The sequence below is a fragment of the Sarcophilus harrisii genome, chromosome 3, assembly GCF_902635505.1.
Source record: "Sarcophilus harrisii chromosome 3, mSarHar1.11, whole genome shotgun sequence".
In the NCBI taxonomy this organism is placed as follows: Eukaryota; Metazoa; Chordata; class Mammalia; order Dasyuromorphia; family Dasyuridae; genus Sarcophilus; species Sarcophilus harrisii.
Window position 1 is genome coordinate 393644420 of NC_045428.1, and position 26215 is coordinate 393670634.

A 26215-nucleotide genomic window follows, 5' to 3' on the forward strand; every position below is an offset into this window, starting at 1 on the left:
AAAAATGAAAGATTCTCTTGGGTTTTTACAGTTTTATATTTACCATGAAAATTCAGCCATATCAATCATTATGATGTGCGTGATGAAGTTGTCTGCATTTTCCTATTTTTAGCAATGCTATAATTGTGTCTTTATACTTCTTTTATCTTATTTGTTTACATATCTTTGTAATTTGGAAAATTAAGAAAAAATTACTGTCTTTAAAGTGCCTGAGGTACCCAAGAAAGTCATTCCAGAAAAGAAGATAGCTGTTCCAGAGGAACCTGAAGCTCCTCCTCCAGCTAAAGGTACCCACCTTCCTTATAATATATGGCAGGAAAAATCTCCAAGTCTTTTGTTCTTTGTTCTTGTATTCAAAATATAAGTGACATTTTTTTTCAATTAATGGGGAGAATGGAAGTAGACTTAGGATGGTTTTGGAATTAAATTTAATTATATGGAATAACATGCTTATACTATAAAATTAGTGATAGAGAACTGGAAGAGACCTCAGAAACAATCTAGTCCAACTCCATCATTTTTCAGTTTTAAAAACTGTGGCCCAAGCAAGAAAGTGACTTGTTCAATGTTACATAGATATTAATCACCAGAAGTAGTTTTGGAATCCAGAACCCTTTTTACTATACTACCCTCAAAGGCTATGTTAAAAAAGTTAGGATCTAGTGGTGTAATGGTAGGGAACTAGAGCAGGTAGTGAGGCAATAGAGTCAAGAAGACCTGAAATCAAATCTGGATTTAGACTCTTACAAACTGTGTGATTTTTAAGTAAGTAACTTAATCTCTGCCTCACTTTCTTCAATTTATTAATACCTATCTCACAAGATTGTTTGTGGTATATAGTAGGCAATATTGAAATGCTTATTCTCACCCTTATGAAGTAGAACAATGAAAATAATAGTTGTCTAATCTGATAATATTAATATAAAATATTGATAGAATATATTGTCATCTTCCCACCAAAAAAATGATCTTTTGAAAAATTTGCTACTGTTAGAAATGAGAACTGTATCAATGATAATAGAAAAATACAACATAGCCAATATGTTAACTTGCACAAATCAAGAAATCTATCTATGTATAATCTTTGTTAGATGTCTCTTTTATTTTCTCTTTATATTTTATGTGCAATTTTGGAATGCTCAAAAATATTTTTTAAACCCTAATATCTTTAAAGTGCCTGAAGTACCAAAGAAAATTGTTCCAGAAGCAAAAGTTCCAGTTGCTGTTCCCAAAAAACCAGAGGCACCACCTGCCAAAGGTATATATGACTTTTTTCACAATGGTGAAATAATTGTCCTTTATCTATCTGAGACTGTAATGAGTATATGGTTTAGAGAGAATAAATTGTGTGTGAGAATGTGTCTGTTCCTTTCTAAACTTTGTATTTCCCTCAGCCTTCAAATTCTTAGTATCATATTTGTTCTTGAAAGAATTCAGAATAATAAAACTAATAAAAAAAAAGTCTCTGAAGCCCAGAAATTTGTTCCAGAGAAAACTATGGTATTTTCTAAAAAAAACTCAGAGGTCTACTTTTTATATATATCTTAAACTGTAGACCTTAAAATTATAAGAAATATAAAATAGGAAGAAAGATATCAGAGACTCTGAGACAACACCTTTTATATCTTGACAAACCCAGCAGGATCTCAATTGTTGCTTATTCTCTGAGACAGAACAGAATAGAATAAAGAATATAAGGTCCCTGGCCACTAGGCTGATTAATTAGATCACCAAAAATAAAATGATGTGTTTTTAACAAAATGGAAAGTATTTTCCCCAATTTCATAGATTCCTTTTTTTGATGAGCAAAGGACCACTGATTACAATCTCACATGCTAAATTTATTCTTATTGTTATTTTTAACTATCTTTAATTTTAGTGATTAATGTGTGTCTCATCTCATGTCATTATTACTACTGTTCCTTTTTACTTTGAAACTCTTCCAAGTCTATAAAACTAATATCTTTTATCAGCCCAAAGAATTGGTGCTGAAAGAAAAAGAATCTATTATATTTCCTAAAAGTAAAGGATCCTAAGCCAATAAAGGTAGACATCAGCCATCATCTAAATCTGAAGCAAAGTTTTCTTTGTTCCTGAAAGCCTGATATTTCTCATTTCTCTTCATTGCTCCTAAATGTTAAATTACTAATATCTTTTAAGTGCCTGAACTGCCTAAGAAAGTCATCCCAGAAGAGAAAATATCTCTGACTGTTCCTAAAAAGAAAGAAGTTTTATCTGCTAAAGGTACATTTCACCAATACCAAATCCAGAAGATCTTTGACTTCAAGACTGAAAAATTGCATGCTGTATCTGCTTGCATAGTATTTTCTCTGTCTTCATAATTTCTAACTTAATATTTTCTCAACATACTAATATCTTTAAAGAATCCAGTGTACCCCAGCAATTCATCCAAGAAGAGGAGATATCAGAGCCTACTCCAGAAATAACACAGCAACTTCCAAGAGAAGGTATCCTTAGATAATCAAATTCTGAAGAAAAAACTTTTTTTGTAGTCCAGAGAAAAACATTTGCTATTTCTTCTATATTTTTACACTACTAAATGTTAAACTACTAATATCTTTAAAGCACCTGGTGTATCCAAGAAAGCTATCTCTGAACAGAAACTGCCTACACATTTGCCCACAAAGCCAGAAGCTCCTTCAGCACAAGGTATAAATCCTGAGGATAAAATTCCACATTATATTTTGTTTTAAAAAATGTATGATGTACCAGTAGCTTGGGTCCCAGTTGAGTATGTCTCTGAAATTTTCAAATCTAAAAATACTAATATCTTTAAAATGCCTGAGGTTTCCAAGAAAAGTGCTCCAGAAGAAGCACTTCCTGCTGGTTCTAAGAGTACCAGTACCAGGTATTACTCCTCCTTTGTTCCAGTCAGAAGAAAATTAAATTTTTGTCTTTGCTTTGAAAAGTAACTTAAATGTGCTTTTAAAGATGCATTTAATTTACCTGTGATGCCTAACATAAAAATACTAATATCTTTAAAGTTACTAAAGGGTCAAAAGAGTTTATTTCAAAGGAGAAACTTTTCCCCAAACCCAAAGTTCCACAAGGTACAGGTCTCCAACAATCAGCATTTACACACCTATAGTGAACAAAATTGGACTTGCTTGGGGTATAGGATTTTCCTTTTATACTTGTGACTTCTAAAAATAAGACCATTGATATCATTAGAATGTTGAGAGCATCCAAAGATAGGACCAAATGTTTTACCTCTCAGAACAGAAATTACATCAATCTCTTGTGACATTAAAGCCTGGTTACACCTTCTCTGAGATGGAAAATGTGGGATTGAAATTTATGTTGATTCCCATCCAGTAGTACTGAGATCCTCTTAGGGACCTCAACTGAGCATCAACTTTCCATAAGCATAGGTAATATGGAAATTTCAGAAATTTAGTATGAGTCAATTTTGGGGGGGGGTCCATAATAAATACTACTAAAAACAAAGTAATTTTCTACAATAGATATAATAATAAAATTCTATTAAATGTAATTGTAGTCCAGGAAATAAACTCCTCTAATCTATTTGACCTTGAATAAATCACTTAACTTTTCTCAATTTTTTCCTGTAAAAATTGCCCCCGAGGTCTTTTTCTGCTCTCAAGGTCCTGTCAGAAATATGATATACTTCCTTTTTTTCTATATTGTGCAAATGACATCATTGATAAACTATTCACTTCTAATCCAAATCAAGCTATAAAGAACTCCAAATAAGATGTTTTACAATTTATAGCCTTAGAGAGTAGTCTAAGGGAAATGAGAAGTTAATCAACTATATTATCTTAATTGTTTTAATCACAGTTAATCTCGTTCCAGAATATTATAGAAAACAAGTCTATTAAAAATATAAGTTGATTCTGTCACTTTACTTTTTTTTGTCCTTTCATTTTAAACTATTTTAAACACACCAGAATATATAAAGCTCTTTAAAAACATCCATAAGAATTATTTCCTTATATAAAAGCCATACTAAAAAGGATATCTGGAGATCTTTAAAAGTGTTTTCTCTGTTTTGTAGTCTTTATATTTGTTGTTGTTCAGTCATCCAGTTGTGTCTAGATGATCCTGAAGACTTAGTCCATGGGATTTTCTTGGTAAAGATATTGGAATATTTGCTAGTTTTCTCCGGTATGTCTCCATTTTACAAATGAGAAAGTGAAGCAAATAAGGATAGGATTAACTGATTTTTCCCATTCACTCACTTAGTAAATTTCTGCGGCTTCATTTGAACTCAGATCCTCCTGATTCCAAGGCCAATGCTCTATCCCTTTGAGATTGGATACTTCCTGACCCAGGCCTGGTGCTCCATACCAGCTAGCTGTCCCTTTCCTTATCTATACCTTAATGTAAAATACTTATTCCTTTCAGAGTACCTGAAGTACAGAAAGAAGTCCCAGATGACACATTAGTCTGTGTCATTCCCTTCAAATTAAATAGCTAAAATAATAAATCAAAAAGAAAAGATATTGCATATTAAGGGAAGTGATTTTTTTCTTCTTAGTTGTTAATCTGCGATTTTATTAGACTTTCTCATCGTAAGATATTCCCAATGTGGATATCTCTTCTCTGCAGAGCAGCAACTCATCAATACCTTAGCAGCTTAATAGAGCTGCCTAAGGCACTGAAATATTAAGTGACTTTCATATAGTCACATAACTTGAATGTAATCCAGACTAATACAAAAGCTAGTCCTCTAGTCAACATACCAAACTAGCTCTCTTAAAGCAAATTGTACCATAATAAATAAAAGATGTGTATATATTAATCCTTCCCCTGAACATTACTGAATAAGCCAGAACATGTAGGATATGTACCAACAATTATTAAACATCCAGAAGAGAAATTTCCTCCTATTACTCAACAGATCTGAAATGGAAAAGGTTTCCTGTGCTCTTAAAAATTAAAAAGCCAGCGTAAGATGTATTTGCTCTCCTAGAATTTTCTAAACTCTTTATGATTTCTAAAATCAAAATTAATATTTAAGTACCTGGGGTGACTAAGAAAACTCTCCCTGAGAAGAATGTCAATCCTGCCACTAGAAAATCAGTAATCTTGCCCATTAAAGGTACACATCACCAACTATCTAATTTAGGTTAGAGAAAGGGGGGGGGGAATCTATTCTTGAAAATTAGTGTTATGTGTATGATGAATGTCTTTAACTGCTTTTCTTAGTTGCTAAGTGTAAAAATACTAATATTTTTAAGTGCCTGAGTATCCAAAAGATACTGAAAAGAAAATGACTACCAAAAGGTATATATTACTACTTATCATATTATGGATGGACCAAATTCTTTCTCAACTTCACAATAACTTTGAGTACATGAATAATAGTAGTTGTTTCTACTGGTTTTTCATAACCCCTAAAAATAAAAATATCAATTTTTACGTGCCTGAATCTACCCCAGAAGCTATCCCTGAAAGAAAAGAACTTCAAAAGCCAGAAATAAAACAAATTCAAAGTATATATTCCAATCCAATGAATTTTGAGGGGGAAACCTTACTAAACATTAGTGTTATTCTGTATGTGCCATGTCTAACTCCTACATGTAAAATTACTAATATCTTCAAAGTGCCTGAAGTTCCCAAAGAAGTGGTTCCTGGAAAGAAAACTCCTGTGGTTGTCCCCCAAAAACCAGAAATTCTACCTGCTAAAGGTATATGTCACCAGTCAACTAATTTGGAAAAAAGAATGTCTTGTCTTCTGTTATTGAAAATATTGTCAAGTTGATGTTGAACCTCCCTAACTTCCAAATATTAAAAAACTAATATCTTTTAATTGTCTAAAGTTCCCAAAAAAGTTGTTTTTGAAAAGAAAATATATGTTGCTCTTCCCCCAAAAGTAGAAACCCCACCATGTTAAAGGTATACTTAACAGTCAAGTAAATCTAAAAGAAAAAGTCTTGTCTTTTGTTACTGAAAATGTTCATGTGTTTCTATTAACTTTCATAACTTCTAATTTATAAAAACACTAAAATTTTTAAAGTGCCTGAAGTTCCCCAAGAAGTTATCCTAGAAAAGAAAATGCATGTGGCTCTCTCCCAAAAGCCAGAAGTCCTACCTGTTCAGGATATCTATCTGTCCCATCAAGTAATTATAAAAGAAAAATATTTTATTCTCCACTCTTGAAAAATCAAATCGATTTTTTATTGATTTTCATAGCTCCTAATTTTAAAATTACTAATATCTTTCAAGTGCCTGAATTTTCCAAAGAAGTTGTCCCAGAAAAGACAATACATGTGGCTCTCCCCAAAAAGCCAGAAGCCCCATCTGTGAAAGGTATCTGTCATCAGTCAAGTGATTATAAAAGAAAAATACCTTGTTTTCCACTCTTGAAAATCAGATTGACATTTTTACTGATCTTCATAGCTCCTAATTTTAAAATTACTAATATCTTTCAAGTGCCTGAATCTTCCAAAGAAGTTGTCCCAGAAAAGACAATACATGTGGCTCTCCCCAAAAAGCCAGAAGCCCCATCTGTGAAAGGTATCTGTCATCATCAAGTGATTATAAAAGAAAAATACCTTGTTTTCCACTCTTGAAAATCAGATTGACATTTTTACTGATCTTCATAGCTCCTAATTTTAAAATTACTAATATCTTTCAAGTGCCTGAACCTTCCAAAGAAGTTGTCCCTGAAAAGAAAGTACCTGTGGCTGTCTCCCCAAAACCAGAAGCCCTACCTACTAAAGGTATATGTCACCACTGAATCAATTATGAAAGGATGTCCTATCTTCATTATTGTTTTTATGTTTCCTCTTAAGTTTCATAACCCCTAAGAATAAAAATACTAATATCTTTAAAGTGCCTAAAGTGCCTCAAGAAGTTGTCACTGAAAAGAAAATGACCATGACGATCCCAAAAGAGCCAGAAGTTCCACCAGCTAAAGGTATATGTCACCAGTCAAGTAATTTGGAAAGATTTTTATATTGTCTCCTGTTACTGAAAATATTTTGAAGTCTCTGTTGAACAACATAATCTCTAAATGTAAAAATACTAATATCTTTCAAGTGCCTGAAGCTCCTAGAGAGATTGTCCCTGAAAAGAAAGTGGCTGTTCCCAAAAAAACAGAGGTCACACCATTTAAAGGTATATGTCACCAGTCAAGTAATTATGGGAGGGTGAGGGGGGGGAGAATGTCCTATCCTCTGCTCTCAAAAATCAGATTGAACTTTCTACTGACCCTTGTAGTTCCTAATTTTAAGTTTACTAATATCTTTTAAGTGTCTGAACCTGCCAAAGAAACTGTCCCTGAAAAGAAAGTGTCTGTGCCTGTCCCCCAAAAGCCAGAAGCCCCACCTGCTAAAGGTATAGGTTACTGATAAACTAATTCTGAGAGAGATGTTTTGTCTTCTCTTACTGAAACTATTTTTGTTTTCCTAATAAGCTTCATAACCTCTAAGTATAAAATACTAATATCTTTAAAGTACCTGAAGTGCTCCAAGAAGTCATCCATGAAAAGAAAATGTCTGTCGCTGTCCCCAAAAAGTCAGAAGTGCTGCCTGCTAAAGGTATATGTCATTAGTCAAGTAACTTGGAAAGATGAAAAATGAATTCTTGTTGTTGAAAATGTTGAACAACATAACCCTTAAGTGTAAAAATACTAATATCTTTCAAATGCCTTAAGGTCTTGGAGAAATTGTCCCAGAAAAGAAAGTGCCTGTGGTTGTCTCCCAAAAAACAGAAGTGCCATCAGCTAAAGGTATATGTCCCCAGTGAAATAATGCTGAAGAAGTATTTCTCATCTGCTCTAAATCAGAATGATATATCAACTGACCTACATAGTTCCTAATTTTAAAATTACTAATATCTTTCAAGTGCCTGAATCTCCCAAAGTCGTCGCCCCTGAAAAGAAAGTGCCTGTGACTGTCCCCCAAAAGCCAGAAGCCCTACGTGCTAAAGGTATAGGTCACTGCTGAAATAATTATAAAAGAGGGGTGTCTTATCTTCTGCTCTTGAAAATATTCTGATGTATAAAAATACTAATATCTTGAAAGTGCTAGAAATACCCCAAGAAGTTATCAATGAAAATAAAATGTCTGTGTCTGTCCCCAAAGTCAGAAGTTCCACCAGCTAAAGGTATAATCACTGCTGAACTAATTCTGAAAGAGGGATGTCTTGTCTTCTGTTTTTTAAACAATTTTGATTTTTCTATTAAATTTCATAACCCTTATGTATAAAAATACTAATATCTTTAAAATGCCTGAGGTACTGCAAATAATTATCCCTGAAAAGAAAATGCTTATGCTTGACCCCCAAGCCAGAACTCCTACCTACCTGTGGGAGGAAATGGGGAAAAGCTTCTCTGGCCTATAAAAATTGCTTTTTGCTGTACAAATGTGATTTGTGTTTCTACTTATTCTGGTAACTACAAAATGTAAAAAAAAAAAAAAAAAAAAATACTAATATCTTCAAAGTTCCAGAAACTCCCAAAAAGACTGTCCCTCAAAAGGAAATAGTTGTGACTGTCCCTGAAAAGGAAATAGCTGTGACTGTCCCTCCAAAACCAGAAGCCCCACCTGCTAAAGGTATATGTTGCTACTAAGAGGAAAATATTTGTCTTCTATTATCAAAAATATTTTGATGTTTCTGTTGAAAAATATAACTTCTAAGTATAAAATTACTAATATCTTAAGCTTCTCTGGCCTACAAAAATTGCTTTTTGCTGTAAAAATGTGATTTGTGTTTCTACTTATTCTGGTAACTACAAAATGTAAAAAAAAAAAAAAAAAATACTAATATCTTCAAAGTTCCAGAAACTCCCAAAAAGACTGTCCCTGAAAAGGAAATAGTTGTGACTGTCCCTGAAAAGGAAATAGCTGTGACTGTCCCTGAAAAGGAAATAGCTGTGACTGTCCCCCCAAAACCAGAAGCCCCACCTGCTAAAGGTATATGTTGCTACAAAGAGGAAAATATTTGTCTTCTATTATCAAAAATATTTTGATGTTTCTGTTGAAAAATATAACTTCTAAGTATAAAATTACTAATATCTTTAAAGTGCCTGAAACTCCCAAAGAAGTCATCCCAGAAAAGAAGTTGCCTGTTCCCAAAAAACCAGAAGCACCACCAGCTAAAGGTATATATCACTGGTGAACTCATTTTGAAGAAACATCTTTTCTGCTCCTGAAAATAACCATTGGAATCCCTAAGCATAAAAATACTAATATTTGTAAACTTCCAAAAGAGTTGTCCCTAAAAAGAAAGTGTTTCTGTCTGTTTTCCAAAAATTAGTACTCCTTCTAACTAAAGATATTTGTTCCCATTACTGTCATTATGGGGGTAAACATATCTGGCTTTAGAGCTAGAATATCATTGAGTCCAACCCCATCCTTTTATCATGGAGAAAACTGATCTACAGGCACCTAGATGGCCCAGTGAATAGAGCACTGGCCCTGAATTCTAAAGGACCTGAGTTCAAAGTTGACCTCAAATACTTAACACTTACTAGCTGTGTGACCTTGGGAAAGTCACTTAATCCCAATTGACTTGTCAAAAGAAAGGAAGGAAGAAAGAAAGAAAGAGAGAGAGAACTTTTTTCCCTCCCCTTTCTTTCAAGGTAGGAAGAAAGAAAGAAAAGAAAGAAACTGGCCTAGAAAGGAGAGGCAATTTCCCTAGAGTCATAAAATTACTAAATAGCAGTCAGGATTTGAACCCAGGATTTAAATCAGCTCCAAACCCAACACACTTCTTCCACTATATGATGCAATTCTGCTAGATAATGTCCACTAATATTTTTCTACTTGTTTTTAAAATGCCTAAATATAAAAAACTAATATCTTTAAAGTGCCTGAACCACCTAAAGAAGTTATCCCAAGAGAGATAGTGCCTGTAACTGTTCCCCTAGAGCCAGAGCCTCCACCAGCTAAAGGTATATATTATCTGTTTTATTCCTTGAGGGGATTGGGAAACAGAACCCATCTGCCCTTGAAATTTGTCTTTGCTGTGAAAATAGACAATATTTCTCCTTCTTAGTTGCTAAATATCCAATTACTAATATCTTTAAAGTGCCTGAAGCACCCAAAGAGATTGTTCCTGAAAAGAAGGTACCTGTGGCTGTCCCCAAAAAACCAGAGGTGCCACCAGCTAAAGGTATATGTTAATTATTGTACTAACTTTGAAGATTTGTCATCGTTTTAAAATACTTTGGTGTTCCTACTGATTTTCATAGTGCCTAATTATAAAATCACTAATATCTTTAAAGTGCCCGAACCTCCAAAAGAAGTTATCCCTGAAAAGAAAGTGACTGTTCCCAAAAAACCAGAAGTCCCACCTGTTAAAGGTATTTATGTACACTCATCTGATTCAAAAAGATCTATGCTTAAAAACATTTTCATGCTTCACTCTTTCATGTGTTTTTACATTTGTCTTCACCATTTCTAAATGTAAAAATACTAATATCTTCAAAGTGCCTGAACCTCCCAAAGAAGCTATCCCTGAAAAGAAACTGCCTGTTCCCACAAAAACAGAAGTCCCACCTGCTAAAGATATTTATCTATACTCATCTGATTCAGAAAGATCTATGTTTAAAAACATTTTCATGCTTCACTCTTTGATGTGTTTTACATTTGTCTTCACCATTTCTAAATGTAAAACTACTAATATCTTCAAAGTGCCCGAAGTTCCTAAAGAAGTCATCCCTGAAAAGAAAATGCCTGTTCCCAAAACCCCATCTGCCCTTGAAATTTGTCTTTGCTGTGAAAATAGACAATATTTCTCCTTCTTAGTTGCTAAATATCCAATTACTAATATCTTTAAAGTTCCTGAAGCACCCAAAGAGATTGTTCCTGAAAAGAAGGTACCTGTGGCTGTCCCCAAAAAACCAGAGGTGCCACCAGCTAAAGGTATATGTTAACTATTGTACTAACTTTGAAGATTTGTCATCGTTTTAAAATACTTTGGTGTTCCTACTGATTTTCATAGTGCCTAATTATAAAATCACTAATATCTTTAAAGTGCCCGAACCTCCAAAAGAAGTTATCCCTGAAAAGAAAGTGACTGTTCCCAAAAAACCAGAAGTCCCACCTGTTAAAGGTATTTATGTACACTCATCTGATTCAAAAAGATCTATGCTTAAAAACATTTTCATGCTTCACTCTTTCATGTGTTTTTACATTTGTCTTCACCATTTCTAAATGTAAAAATACTAATATCTTCAAAGTGCCTGAACCTCCCATAGAAGCTATCCCTGAAAAGAAGTTGCCTGTTCCCACAAAAACAGAAGTCCCACCTGCTAAAGATATTTATCTATACTCATCTGATTCAGAAAGATCTATGTTTAAAAACATTTTCATGCTTCACTCTTAGATGTGTTTTACATTTGTCTTCACCATTTCTAAATGTAAAACTACTAATATCTTCAAAGTGCCCGAAGTTCCTAAAGAAGTCATCCCTGAAAAGAAAATGCCTGTTCCCAAAACCCCATCTGCCCTTGAAATTTGTCTTTGCTGTGGAAATAGACAATATTTCTCCTTCTTAGTTGCTAAATATCCAATTACTAATATCTTTAAAGTTCCTGAAGCACCCAAAGAGATTGTTCCTGAAAAGAAGGTACCTGTGGCTGTCCCCAAAAAACCAGAGGTGCCACCAGCTAAAGGTATATGTTAACTATTGTACTAACTTTGAAGATTTGTCATCGTTTTAAAATACTTTGGTGTTCCTACTGATTTTCATAGTGCCTAATTATAAAATCATTAATATCTTTAAAGTGCCTGAACCTCCAAAAGAAGTTGTCCCTGAAAAGAAAGTGACTGTTCCCAAAAAACCAGAAGTCCCACCTGTTAAAGGTATTTATGTACACTCATCTGATTCAAAAAGATCTATGCTTAAAAACATTTTGATGCTTCACTCTTTCATGTGTTTTTACATTTGTCTTCACCATTTCTAAATGTAAAAATACTAATATCTTCAAAGTGCCTGAACCTCCCAAAGAAGCTATCCCTGAAAAGAAGCTGCCTGTTCCCACAAAAAGAGAAGTCCCACCTGCTAAAGGTATTTATCTATACTCATCTGATTCAGAAAGATCTATGTTTAAAAACATTTTCATGCTTCACTCTTTGATGTGTTTTACATTTGTCTTCACCATTTCTAAATGTAAAACTACTAATATCTTCAAAGTGCCCGAAGTTCCTAAAGAAGTCATCCCTGAAAAGAAAGTGACTGTTCCCAAAAAACCAGAAGTCCCACCTGCTAAAGGTATTTATGCACACTCATCTGATTCAGAAAGCTCTATGCTTAAAAATATGTACTTCACTCTTTGATGTTTTGCATCTGTCTTCACCATTTCTAAACATAAAAATACTAATATCTTCAAAGTGCCAGAACCTCCCAAGGAAGTCATCCCTGAAAAGAAAGTGCCAGTAGTGGTCCCCAAAAAGCCAGAAGCCCCAGCAGTTAAAGGTATCAGCCACTAGTCATTCTGGCTAAGGAATGTATGTCTTGGGGGGGATGGGGGATAAAAATATATGTTTCTAGTAAATGTAACTATTATAAGTATAAAAAATACTAACATCTTTAAAGTGTCTGAAAACCCTAAAGAAATCATTCCTGAACAGAAAATGCTATTTGTTATCCCCAAAAAGCCAGAAGTGCCACTTGTTAAAAGTACTCATTACATAGACTGGACTTGATAGTTTCCATTTTTCTTGAGTTTAACTAAACCTAAATATACTAATATCTTTAAAGTACCCGAGATTCCAAAGGAAACTGTCCCAGCCAAGAAGGTGCCTGTTGCTGCTCCTCCCAAGCCAGAGACTCCACCACCTGAAGGTACAGAGCAAAACCAAACCAAATTAGGAAGGAAAGTCTGTCTGTCCACCTGTCTTTTTTTGGTCTAGAGAATGAATTTTCAGCCAAAATTATTTTTGTGGTTTCTATGTAAATTTTAACAGTAAAATTAGTCAATATCTTTAAAGTGTATGAAGAACCAGAGGAAGTTACTCCAGAGGAAACATATGAAGAGCCAGAGCCAGAGCCAGAGCCAGAGCCAGAGCCAGAGCCAGAGCCAGAGCCTTCCCCTCCATCACCCAAAGGTATCTGTGAAACCTGTTCAAATATTTCTAATTCAATCAGGATTCTTAGCCTTTTTTGTGTGTCCCAGATCCCCTGGCTGGCCTGGTAAAGCCACTGGATTCTCATTTCAAAACATTGTCTTTAAATGCATAAAATAAACTACATAGGATTACCAAAGAAACCAATTACATTGGAATAGGTTTTCAGAAAATATTGAAGAACAATTCATGTTAAACACCAAATTAAGAACCCTACCTTCAGAAAAAGATCCTTACCACAAATGTTTAAAAGTCTGTGCATGGTGAAGCTATTATATGTTTCCTACCTGTTTTATTGTTTCTTAAACATGAAAATACTAATATCTTTTAAGTGCCGGAGCCACCCCAGAAAGTGGTACCAGAAAAGAAAGCTCCTCCACCTGTTGTCAAAAAACCTGAGCGCCCACCTGCAAAAGGTACTTATCATAACTAATAATGTTCTTCACATCTTTGTGTTGTAAATGTACCTGATTTTTTCTATTTGTTCTCAAGATTATAATTTATAAAACTACTAATATCTTTTAAAGTGCCTGAGGTGCCTAAGGAAGTGGTCCCAGAAAAGAAAATTCCCCCTCCTGTGTCCAAAAAGATAGAAACCCCACCTGTCAAAGGTATATGATTATATTGGGAAGTTTTTGAGTTCAAGGGGAAGGACATGGGAGGAGGGTTCTGTAGGTCTTGAAAATTACTTTTTTTTTCTTCTGCAAATATGATTATAAACCCTAAAATTAAAAATACTAATATCTTTTTAGTGCCTGAACCTCCCAAAGAAGTTGTTCCTGAAAAGAAAGTGCCAGTGGCTGTCCCCAAAAAGCCAGAAGCCCCACCTGCTAAAGGTACAGACTATTGACAAAACTCTGAAGAAAACCATTCTCTTCTGATCCTGAAATTTGTTTTGTATCAAATCTTCTTTTCTCAGTGCTCTTGACATTATGTTTATAATTTTTAAATTGCATTTTTAATTGAAAGATGGGATCAAAAAAAGCCCCTTCTTATTCCTTCAACCTTTTTTTGATAAGTTTCATTGATGTGTTTGAATAGAATTATTTTTTACAATCCACATTCTTTCTTGTCATTACTTTTTTATCTGATCCAATGGCAGACTTTTCTTTTCAGTTATGAATTTTTGCCATCTTTGGATCAGCTATCTAGGCAGTTATACAAAGTCAGAACCTCACTTATATAGTCAAGTAAACATCACATATTTCTCAACTGATCCAAAGTAAAATTAACTAATATCTTTAAAGTCCCAGAAGTACCAAAGAAACCTGTCCCTCAAGAGAAACCTGTTCCTGTTCCTGTTCCTGTTCCCAAGAAAGTGGAGTCTCCCCCACCAGAAGGTACATGTGGGCCCACTTACTTGTTTACTTTCCCTCTCTTGTTTCTGCTTAATGATTTCTTTAAGAATTTGTCTCATATTAGATCTCTTAATTAGCTCTAAGAATTCCTAATTCTGAAAGTGTGATTTATCTGATCAAAACTATCTTGAGTATGGCTCACAGACCAAAAGGAAACATGATTTCTCTATTATAAATATATATCTATGTATCTATAATAATATATGACAATATTATATATATATATATATATATAATATGTTCACAAAAGGAGGAGGATGATAGATATGAATGGGCAGAATGAGAGGGCAGAACGTGGTGTATGAATGAGAAAAACCATATACAAAACCATATACATTTCTTCATGCAAATAAGAAAAAGATACACAGAAACCTGGCTAGATTTTAATTTTTAATCAAACTAGCATTAAACTTTTGTCAGAAAGAATACTTTGACATCCATATGAAATATTTTAAAAGGGAAATTGAAAGACAAGAAGATTAAGAGACTATTAGTAGTGATCCAGTGGTCCAGTAAGAGTTCATGAAGACCTGAATTTGGTACAAAAGATATTTCAGAAAATGATCAAATAGGCAACTGGTTGGATGGGGGTGAGGAGACAAGAGAAAGGCAAAGAGACAGAGATAAAAAGAAAAGAGTCAAAAGATAATTCCAAATTTTTTTATTAATCCAATGATGGTTGTTAATAGAAACAGGGAATCCAAAAAAGACAAAATGCCATTCCCATTTTAAAATGTCAATTCTTCATATGATGTTAATCAATTTTAAAATGTTAAACTCTTATATGATGCGATTCTTCCCATTTAAAATATGAGATTATATGTATGTGTGTATATGTATACCTGTCTATTTGACAAAGTTACAAATTATGTGGTTGGCATTGTTGTGTCTTTTGATATAGTTAACTCTGAATTTTGAACAAAGCTAAAGATAAAATTAAAATTAACTAATATCTTTAAAGTATATGAAGAACCCAAAGAAGTTGTCCCTGAAGTAGAAGAGGAGGAAATACCAGCTCCTGAGGAGGAAGCACCTGTCCCGATTCCTGAAGAACCAGCACCACCACCACCTAAAGGTATAAGCCAATAATAATTATATTTGGGAAAGTCTTTGATTCCATTATAAAGCTATTGCTTGTCTTTCTACTAAAAAAAGAAAGGAAATTCTGTCTTTTTGCTTGAAGTCAAGTCAACGATCATTTATTTACCTATTGTGTACTAAGGGCTGAGAATACAAAAAATGGCAAAAAAAAAAAAAAAAAAATGTACCTTCTCTGAAGAAACTCACAGTCTATAAACATGTAAACAACTATATATAAATAAGATATACATAGGATGTTTTAGAGATAGAAGTCAGAGGGAGATAAAGTCAGAGAGTATTAAGAAAGATAAGGAAGGGCATGAAAACTGTTGATTCCTTGAAAATTAGATAGTGGCTTTAAAAAGTTATTCAGATCCCTTTGTTCAGCAATTAAATTAACTCAACATGCATCTGCTAAGCCACCTACAATGCACAGAACAATGTGGTATTTTCAGAGGAAGTTATCAAAATCTTAGATAAATGCTTTGCCTTCATGGAATTGAAAGTTTAAAAAATAAAGGGGAGAAAGAACAGGCAAAAGTTGATTTTATACCCAAGAATGCAAACTATATGATATTAGGCAATCAGCTTAACCATGAGGCTACTACCCAGACAATGTGCATGTTTGTAGTCCTTCTGTTCATCAGCAATCCACTTTCTTAATGCTCCAAGTCTGATAAATACAAGTTGTGAAACTTTTAAATATAAATGAATCTAAAAGAAACTCTTATCTTTAAAGTGCCCGAGGTACCCAAGGTCATCCCAGAAAAGAAAGTGCCTGTTGTCAAAAAACCAGAACCGCCACCTGCTAAAGGTACATTTTGGAAAGGGATCAGTGGGGAGCGTGGGGGATAAGAAAGTGGGCAATACTTAGGCCTTCTCATAGTGATGTCTGTGATTTTAACATTTTCCCTGATTGTGTTATATTCAATGTATGTTATGATCGATATGTTATCTGGATATGTGTATCACTTTTTTCAAATTATTTTCCATATCTTTTGAACTTGAAAAATTAAATGAAACTAATATCTTTAAAGTACCTGAAGTGCCAAAGAAAATTGTTCCAGTGAAGAAAGTTCCTGTTCCTAAGGAGCCAGAAGCTCCAGCAGTTAAAGGTATCTACATTATTATTGCTATAATAATGAAAAAAACATTGTCTTACTTTAATCTTTGATAGTCTAGTAAAACCTCATAAGCTGTGTTTATTGTTATTCTGTGTGGTTTCATTTCTTTATGTCATTATTTCCTGTTCGTAGCCACTAATACTTTTGATTTGTCCCAGTTAATATTAACTCTATTCCAGTAAGTTTGGTTTTCTTTCTGTTCCTAATTCTTTGTAAATTCTTGAAATTCTTTTTAAAAAATCAATATCAACAAACTAATATCTTTAAAGTGCCTGGATTACACAAGAAAGTTGTCCCACCAAAGAAGGAACCTGTCACTGTTACCAGAAAACCTGAAGTTCCACCAACTAAAGGTATATGCGATGAAGAAAAAAAGACTCTCTTTTTCTTTGGCAGTTACATATTGTTTGAGTGTTTATTTAGATTGTGAGTTCTGTATAAATTATGAGTCTGTTACTGCCAAATCAAGTGTCACAAGAGTATAATGGCATAATGCATGGCAAATAATAGATATTCAATATAAATTCTTGATAATGAATAAGTGAATGAATGAAGCTGAAAGCAGAAAAGAAAAGGAGATAGGAGATTCGAGGAACATGAATAAGAACTAACATTTCACAGGCTACCTATAACCACTGTGGATGTCATGCTTTGAAATAGTTCTATGGCATGTTGTTCAATGAAGTCATGTCAGCTTTCTTTTGTGTTAGTTCTTCTGAACTTTCTAGAATTTTGTGTGCCTCTTAAATTCTTAAAAATAAAAGGAATTAATATCTTTAAAGTGCCCGAAGTACCCAAGATAAGTGTCCCAGAGAAGAAAGTTGTCTCTGTTGCTGTTCCTGAAGAACCAGAAGTTCCACCACTTCAAGGTATCCAGAGTTACTACTACTAAAGTCATGAATAGATCACCATCAAGTTTTCTTCTTAATTATCTCTTTTTGACCACAGAAATGAGTCTTATATTCATTCATTGTCTCTTGCTTTATTGAAATGGACAGTACTTGAATACTGGGAACCTAAAGATCTTCTTAAAGGGGATTTTGTGTTGAATATGAGATTGCTATTTTGCATCATAATATTAAAGGAATTGTAGCAGATTTGGTTTAGGATGTCTTCTAAAGTGAAATCATATTTTTCAAGTGGAAGAGTCTCCTGAAGAGGTTATTTATGAAGAAAAAGCATCCATAACCATTGATAGAAAGGAAACTCCTCCTACTGAAGGTATTTTTAAAACTTATATGTAAAATCTTGTGTTGAAAATATCAAAATATTTGAAGGGTGCTATATCTTGTAATAGTAAATCTCAAAGTAGTCCAGTCCTCTCTTTGCTTATCACTTTCTCTTTCAAATACTTGTGATCATTTATTGCTAATAACAGATAGATGGATAAATAGATAGACATATAGGCATATAGATAGATAGATAGATAGATGATAGATAGATAGATAGATGCATGGATGGATGATTCCCCTAGCATAGAACAAAATAATCTGGACCACCACTGTGGGAAAACTGAAATTGTTGAAAAGCCAGTGTACAACTAAGGATGCCTTAAATTTTTCATCTTATGTCTCCTCAGAGCACACAAAATATATAAATCAATCTTTAAAAGAAAAGTAAAAATTCCTTTAAATATGCTTGAGGTTTTTGTCTAGAGGCAAAAAATATTTTACCCACATTTTGCAACTCTATGAACTTTGGGACATGTGTATGGTTGTTAACTGTGGTGTCTGTCTGTGTCTCAATATATCTTAAACAATTGGTACTTTGTAGGAAGTAAACAATTCTTTCACTCTGCAAGTTTACAATTAATTTTCTTAATTTGGGGAATAAGGAAAGGATAGGACAAAGTATTATATTTGTAAAATCACAAGTCATGATAAAAGACAATTATGCTAATACTGTGGTCTTTAAAAATGACTATCCCATATCCCTTGTCAATATTCTTTAAAGAACGTGAAATTAGAAAGCAGATTGAGCCTGTGGCACCAGAGCCTGAGCCAGAAGTTGAAGAAATACCCGTGAAAGGTATTCAGATCATTAGGCTTAAACCTATGCCATCCTCCATATTATTCTTCATCTTGAAATATGTACTCTTTCATAGTGTGCCACCATATTGTGTGTCTCATTGAATCTGTCCTTGCGATGCTGTTGTTTTCAATGTGCACTAAATTCTTATAGTTCAGTGTCATTTGTACAGTATATTTCATGTCAAATGTAGCTCATCTAAATGTGTTTCATGTCATGAAAATAGTCTGTTGTATCTCTCATTTCTGTATAGAAATGTGCTACTTGTTTCATGTTATACATAGATAAAAAGACATCTTTTTCTCATCTCAACATGTTTTCATGTATATCTACTAACTTTCCAATAACACTCTATCAAATAACAGAATCTGAACCAGAAAAGAAGATTCCTGAGAAGCCGAAATTGAAACCACCACCACCACGAGCCCCTATTCCACCAAAGGAGGAAATCAAAGAACAAACAATCCAGCTTAAAGGTACCAAAGCGACTGACTTTCAAAGTGTTCTTAACCTGCTTCAAAATTTCTGATTGAATTTAATACTTCCAAAACCATTTTGGAAGTATATTCTTTCAAACATTATTACTCATTGCTTATTTAAACCAAATCAGGAGCTTGTCTGCTGTATCTAATGCTAGTGCCTCAATTTTCTTCCAAAACAAACATTTATTGGTGCTTCATTAACCCAAGGGACTATCTTAAGTGCTTCAAGGGTTGGAAAGAGAAATTCTAATCTAGTAAAGAAATGGGGGAAGTACCAAATGGCCATAATCCAAGGTAGACAGTTAGATATGCAATTAAAGTGTTACAAAGATGGGACTTCTGAGAGTCAAGAGAAATAACATTGGGGAGATGAGGGTAGGTATGGTTGTGATTTCTTGAAGCTTTGCTTAATCTAGCTAACATGAAAGCAAATGAAGAAATAGGCTTTTCTAGTGCCCATCAAAAAATGTTTGAAACAAGAATATTGAAAAGTACCTATTTCGCAAACCCTTCATTTGTCTTATAAGATCTTGATTCCGGAGCATTCCATCCTAATTTCTTAAATTCTTTATAGCCTGATTTCCATGCCTGTTTGCCCATTATTGTGGTCTTGAGCATGAGGAATGTGTGTGTGAGTCATTGGGGGTGTTTCATGCTTCCAAAACACTATTGCTTTAAAAAAATTCATACCAAAGGCAGAATTTTATTTTTGGAAGAATGCTAGGTCCCTCCAAACTTTCATAAGGAAAAAAAAATTTCTATGGTACCATAAATCTGTTAAGTATTCATTGGTAACTTCAGAAACATGGTTAAAAAAAAAAAAAAAAAAAAAAAAGGTTCTTGCTATTGAACATAAAATGGTATCATCCAACTTTTATTTTAATGTCATGACAGTAATCTGGCTATAGGAAAAGAGAGGTGGTTCCGAGATCATCCAATATTTTTGGCTTCTACTCTCAGCTTTCCTGTTGATTAATCCTTTAAATTTCAGTTTCTATTTTCTATCAAAGTTCTATTTGATTTAAAATACATACCTATACATATGCACAGTATATATATATCAGGTTTTTTGAGAGCTATTACAAAAAGAGAAAGGATTACTAACCTTAATATTTTAAGCATTTAAGTACCTTAAAGTAAGAACATTCTGTCATGCTGTGTTATCAAATTTGTCAGACAAAATCACTTGGTATAGATTGACTTTTCTATCACCCCAATTTTAAAGGAATACTTGAAAAGTATTCCTACATTCTTATGTTTTTTCATATCTTTATCTGTCTGAAGAGGAGATAGCTTTCCAGTGACATTATGTAGAATTTCTGTATCCTTCTTGAAATCCATGTAACTCAACTGAGTGATGAGAAAATAATGAGAAATTAATTGTTCTTGGAACAGTAATGAATAGCATATTGACCTTAAGATAAGGGAAGAGAATACCAAAGTTTATTTCAAAGTTAAATATATTTTTTGCTATTTCCTTATAACATAAAGCCCAGAATATGGCAAAATAATTACCACAATCTTTTCTCTTCAATGCAGAATATTAGGGAAAATTGGGGATAGTTGAGCTTCTTTCACTTCTACCTCAGCAACAATGGGAAATTTAAGTTTAATCAGCTACAATTTAATTGAGGCCTTTTTTACCTCCATTTAATTTCATAAACATTTATGTGTTTACTATGTGCAAGACACTTTGGAAGGGGCATTCATTTGTTCATTTATCATTGCCTCATGAGGCAAAAAATCTTAACTTGGATTATATAACTTACACTTAATGAAAAATTTTTGCCTTCAGAATTTAACACTTCAAGAAATCGAAATAATCTTTCTGAAACAGTCTTGAAATTAATTTTCTATCTAATTCTGGCTGCAGCTAAAATATCTTGACAGTATGAATGCTTTCTGTATCTTCTTTGTCACTTTTTAATGGCTCTCAACATTGAATGGGGCTGGCATGTTTTTCTTCAATGTCTTCTGAATAGTCATTTCAAAATGCAGCTATTAAAAAAATCCAATCATCTTCTTTAAAGCTGTTGTAAAGAAAAAGCCTCCTGAAAAACCTCCAGAAAAAATTCCAGAAAAGGTGGAATTTACTCCTCTAAAAGGTATCTTATCAATACAGAAAATATGTTCATATACATTAGAGATAATACTGGTTTAATGTTGTCTTTTTTATATCTCTAAAATTTGTCTGATCATTATGGAAAATATATTTATATCTAGGCTCCTCTATCATGCTTTCTGCTCTTCTTGCATCTGTAGAACTCTTGTTTTCACAGAATATTGCTTTGTGGACCCATTATGATCATACTAACATTATTCATTCATTCATTTTTTGTGGAATTCCTGTCAAAATATCATTGGGGTTTTATCTTGATTTTCTATCAATTGATTTTCCAACAATTATCTATCTTGATTTTCCAACAATTATCTAAGCATTGGAAATATACAGATAAATTTTCATTGTGTTTTCCTCAACTTAACTTCTAGTGGATGACTGATAATGTATAATAAAAAGAAAGAAATGTTTAGGTGGAAATGTTGATTTCAAACTGATAGAAAATTTTAGTTTTTTTTCACTTCTATATTATCATTTTCACAAAATTATAAAAATTGATGCAGAAGTTTTCTTTTATATAACTGAAGATCGTTACTGTCCAAGTTGGCAAGGGTAAGGGAGGAGTATCTCTTCAACTATATCAGGATTTTCTGTCAAGGAATGCATTTAATTTGCTTCCTCACTTAAATATTTCTTAAGTGCAACAAACTGAAATATATGAGTCCTAAGAAAGAGCCAGTGCAATTACAGATCAACAATTTCAAGGTTCTTTTGTCTTCTCTGTTTTTCGTTTTTAAAATTATATTCATAAATAAAATTAAGACAAGTCTCTTTAAAAAATGATAGAACTATAATTTCATTTGTGGGAGATTTTCCCACCAAAATGGGTTTCAATTCCTCCATGTCTTAGTTAATTTCATGATTTGCTATGATTAAAAATCTTCATTATTATCTTCCTTATCATCTGGTAGTCAGCCTCCTGGTGATAAAAGTTCTTTTATTTTTAACCATGTTTGTCCTCAGATAAGCCTGTGCAGTTTGTAGGGCTTTCCAGAGTTTGTGCCTTATTCTAAAATGAGGTATCAAAGTGGAACTTTGGTGAAGAATTCCATTCCCTCATTTAACAGAGGAAATAAAAATAAAATTACATTTATTTACAATAAATAGCTTATGGTAATACCCTATGAATGAATATAATTGGGTCTTGATTTAAAGTTTAGATGGTTCTGCCGCCGATTCACTGATTTTGGTTATCACTTAAATATTTTGCATCCATACTTTATTATTTATAAATTGTGTATAAAGATGTTCCACAAAATAAGGCATTAAACTCTTTAAGATGCTTTAAATTGTTCAGACCATTATGATGGTATAATCAGATTCCCAGAACTCACTAATATTTCTACAGTAAAATAATTCACATTAAAAGAATTTATGTTGTATAAAATCTACCTTCATCAAAAATGTAAATTATAAGAAAGGACAAAATGCATTTTTCTAAGTCTACCTTATATTGAATAAAAATCATTTTGCTCACTGTCATGTTTGACCATGAAACTACTTTGGTGTTAAAAAAGAATTGCAAATCAAGCCCTATGAAAAAGTTATTAAAGGATAATATATTTTTTCATCATAAATTTTTAAAAATTCATATTAAGTCTAAAAGTATTCTTATAAGACATTAATAAAATATATTTAGTTGTTTGTTACAAGTAATTTCTTTTAAAATAATCATTTATATATGGCTTTTATATATATTTAAATTATACTAAAAATGAAGGAAGGTTCTTTTTAATCACATAAGTACTTTTTAATAAAACAGAAATGTTTCATCTGAAGCATGAAATAGCAAATACCTAATAGAAATTCATAATTCATGCCTTGGTCAGTGACTCTAATTTCATGCCAAATAGCTTAAAATATTAGATTAAATTTAACCCTTACTAAATAAAGAACTCTTAAAACACAGAATTTTAGACCTTGGGAGGGATCTTCTTTTTCATTACCTGATGTTCTACACTTCATTGGTGACAAATCTTTCTATACCTAGCTCTGTACCTAAATTGGTCCTTGATCAGAAGGTAACTTATATCACCTCTATCATACTCAGTTTGTTAAACTTGATAGAATCTTGAGAACTTCCAGCTAACTGACCAAACCTTAGGGAATGAGTCCAGAATCATTTCTACCCCAACCTGAAACATAAGAGTAAACCTTTTTAAAAAGAAGTTTAATAAGATTAACAATGATAAATTTTGTATAGTATTATGAATTCTACCATACTGCATTATGGTCAAAAGCATACAATCTCATGTTCATCATGTTGAATTCAGAAAGTTAGTATTTTAATGTAATTATCAATCTCCTAGTATGCCTGAAATTTCACAATAAAGCTAGGTAATGGACATATTTAGGAGAAAGTTCAAATGAAATGTAAAACATAATATTTATTATATGTGTCAATTATATTTGTATATCATAATTGCTTTTGATAACATATAGTTAAACAATTTGTTTAGGGAATATTATTTCTTGAGTATGTTTGGTCTTTTAATACTTTAAAATAGTTTCACAATTTGCAATCATATTCTTTTAAGCACCTGGTGAAAAGAAAATTCGAAAATTACTTCCTGAACCTGAACCTAAGCCAAAGGAAGAAGTTATTTTGAAAAGCGGTATAGTATATTCAGCATCATATGAAATTAGAAACCTCTGAAGTTGGACTTGAAGGCTTACAAAGATTTTCTGTCCTTTTTAAAAAATTATTTTCTGATATTTGAAATAAATTAGAATTAAACTGATATTAAATAAATTAACATTGTAAAATGTAAACTTTTAAAAAATCATTAAAGAAGACAGAATCTTTGTGGACTTTCAAAATTTTTGAAGTTTACAATATTAGGATATCTTTTTTACTAAAATTAAAGTCTCTAAATTTATGATAATGTTATAAACTAATAATAATGAAAAGTATACTATTTATAGTGTTAGCATCTAACAAATAAATCCATAGATCAGAATATTTCATTCAATTAAAAATATCTAACCATTAATTTAATGCATAAGTGTTAAAGAATGACAGAGGAAACCTAATCTGAGTAATAAAGAATATCATTAACCTTCACTTCTTATTTGTAAAATGGTTTTGAATTAACTGCACATTGTTAAAACAAAGAAGTAAGATTTAAGGAGAATTTTTCATAGTTTTGTTTCCTATGCTTCCTTATTGCAGGGGTTTTTAACTTTTTTTTAAATCATGGATCTAGGACTTTTACATTTTTGGTATGAACATTGATACCTTGGAAATTGGCGAATGCTACAAATCAAGGCTTGATTTATTATTTTTTAATGATTGTCTAGACTTAAGTGATGGAAAAATGTTAATAAAGCAAACTAAACTTAAAAGCATGTCATGCATATATACATGTAAACATGCATATGAATATATGCACATATATAAATATATATGCATGTATGTGTATATCCCCCCCCAAGAGCCTGTTGTTAAACATTTACCAGCGTGCCTCTGCAGAGATCCCTTTAACAATCAGATAAAGTCTATGAACCCTTTCTTAGAATAATGTTTTTAAATACATAAAATGAAATATATACGATTACCAGTATTGAAATTTTGATTTGAATAATATTAAAATAATTTCCACAATATTTTTAAAACAAGTTTGTGGATCCCAAGAACCCCATTCGAAAATTGTCCTCAAGGAATCTATTATATTGTATCCCTTATACAAACACCACTAATGCTTATTAAGAATCTTCTTTTAGAAATTAATACGTTAAGATATTTTTAGAATGTGGTGCTGTTTAAATTAATATAGTACTGGAGGGTTTTTTCCTCTCCAGGATTTAATTAGAAGGAAGAAGACATATAAATACAATTATGCTAATGAATATTGGATCCTTTGGCTTTCTTTATGTTATAACTATACATTCCAGGGCTCTAAGTTGCATGCTGTCTGTTTCCCTGTGCTTTGTACATTATATGTGAACTTCATCTTTGTCTTCATGATCACCTCATGGTTTACAAATAAACCTTTTTGTCTTTAAAGTTCTTAGAAAGAGGCCTGAAGAAGAAGAACCTAAAGTAGAGACTAAAAAAGTAGAAAAGATTAAAAAACCTGCAGGTAGGAAGAAAAAATTTAGTCATGGTTTGTGAACACGATTTTTTTAAACAAAATGGGAATATAAAAGGTTTATCTTGTAAACATAAAATGAATCAAATGTAAACATTATTGTCATACACTGCTCATTATTTCATCTATAACATAGTTCATGCTTTTCCATTATTTGCTTTCTGCTTCCATTTTTTCATATCTGTGCTTTTATATTTTTAATAGTTTAGAATTTGTTATTATTTTCCATACTGCCTTAGTTCTTCGACTGAAATAATTTAATTCACTAAAGTGAATTATACTGCTAATGGAATTATACTTCTAATGCTAGCTTAGCACTAAGATTGTATTGGCCAACATATAAGGTTGAATTTTATCAGATAAATTGTTCCTCAGTAGATTTAAGGAATTTTAGGAGGTCATAAACTCAGCAGTATCAGGGGAAATTTCATAAATTCAGTGGATAAAATGCTCAGATAAATTTTTTTTCAAAGTTCATTTTCCAAAGGTTGCTCAGATTCTGGCTGAACCGCAATATTCTGCTCCAAGTCAGTTTTGAAAAATACCTATTATCTAAAGAGCACCCAAATAAGAGGTTCAGCCCATATTTCGTTTAATTATTTTTATTAGTTTTTTGCCCTGAATGTTACTTATATTTGTTTTTAAGTAAGAGTCTCCAAAGGGCCAACCATTAGCTCCTCATCTAAAGGATCCTCAAGAGACTGCTCTAGTTTTATTTGAACAGTTGAATCTATTGAAAAGTGATTTAGTTTAGAATTTAACTACTCAGTAGTATCTCCACATCAAACTTGAATTCTCACATTGATTTGGATGGAAGATCTTGGTACAAGAAATGACCTGAAGTATAATTAGAATTTATAGTATAGTAT

At 32.5% G+C, this 26215-nt stretch overlaps 2 protein-coding genes and 1 long non-coding RNA gene across 5 annotated transcripts in view; all 3 read left to right on the forward strand.

The window, feature by feature from the left end:
- Nucleotides 1-26215, forward strand: part of TTN (titin) — a 324196-nt gene that overhangs the window by 169768 nt on the left and 128213 nt on the right. For 2 of the 3 annotated variants that reach the window (XM_031960391.1, XM_031960392.1), the window contains 2 exons: nt 23793-23870; nt 25263-25337. In XM_031960391.1, coding sequence (XP_031816251.1) covers nt 23793-23870; nt 25263-25337 — 153 coding nt within the window. Of the gene's footprint in view, nt 1-206; nt 288-1174; nt 1259-10424; nt 10860-10971; nt 11050-11527; nt 11612-11723; nt 11802-11928; nt 12007-12132; nt 12211-12330; nt 12415-12699; nt 12784-12929; nt 13047-13396; nt 13481-13591; nt 13676-13816; nt 13901-14311; nt 14405-15383; nt 15498-16241; nt 16317-16539; nt 16618-16895; nt 16980-17408; nt 17496-17766; nt 17848-18579; nt 18655-19019; nt 19131-21166; nt 21242-23792; nt 23871-25262; nt 25338-26215 lie in introns of all 3 variants that reach the window. The other variant, XM_031960390.1, reaches the window with a different exon arrangement.
- LOC116422437 lies at nt 6726-8751 on the forward strand. The gene is made up of 2 exons (XR_004233077.1): nt 6726-7326; nt 7446-8751. It is a non-coding gene; the product is annotated as an uncharacterized LOC116422437 (long non-coding RNA).
- Nucleotides 8817-10418, forward strand: LOC116422436 (titin-like). The gene is made up of 4 exons (XM_031960394.1): nt 8817-9094; nt 9803-9886; nt 10024-10107; nt 10220-10418. Exons 1-4 carry the CDS (start codon nt 8911-8913, stop codon nt 10396-10398), a joined length of 531 nt encoding a protein of 176 aa, XP_031816254.1. The 5' UTR covers nt 8817-8910; the 3' UTR covers nt 10399-10418.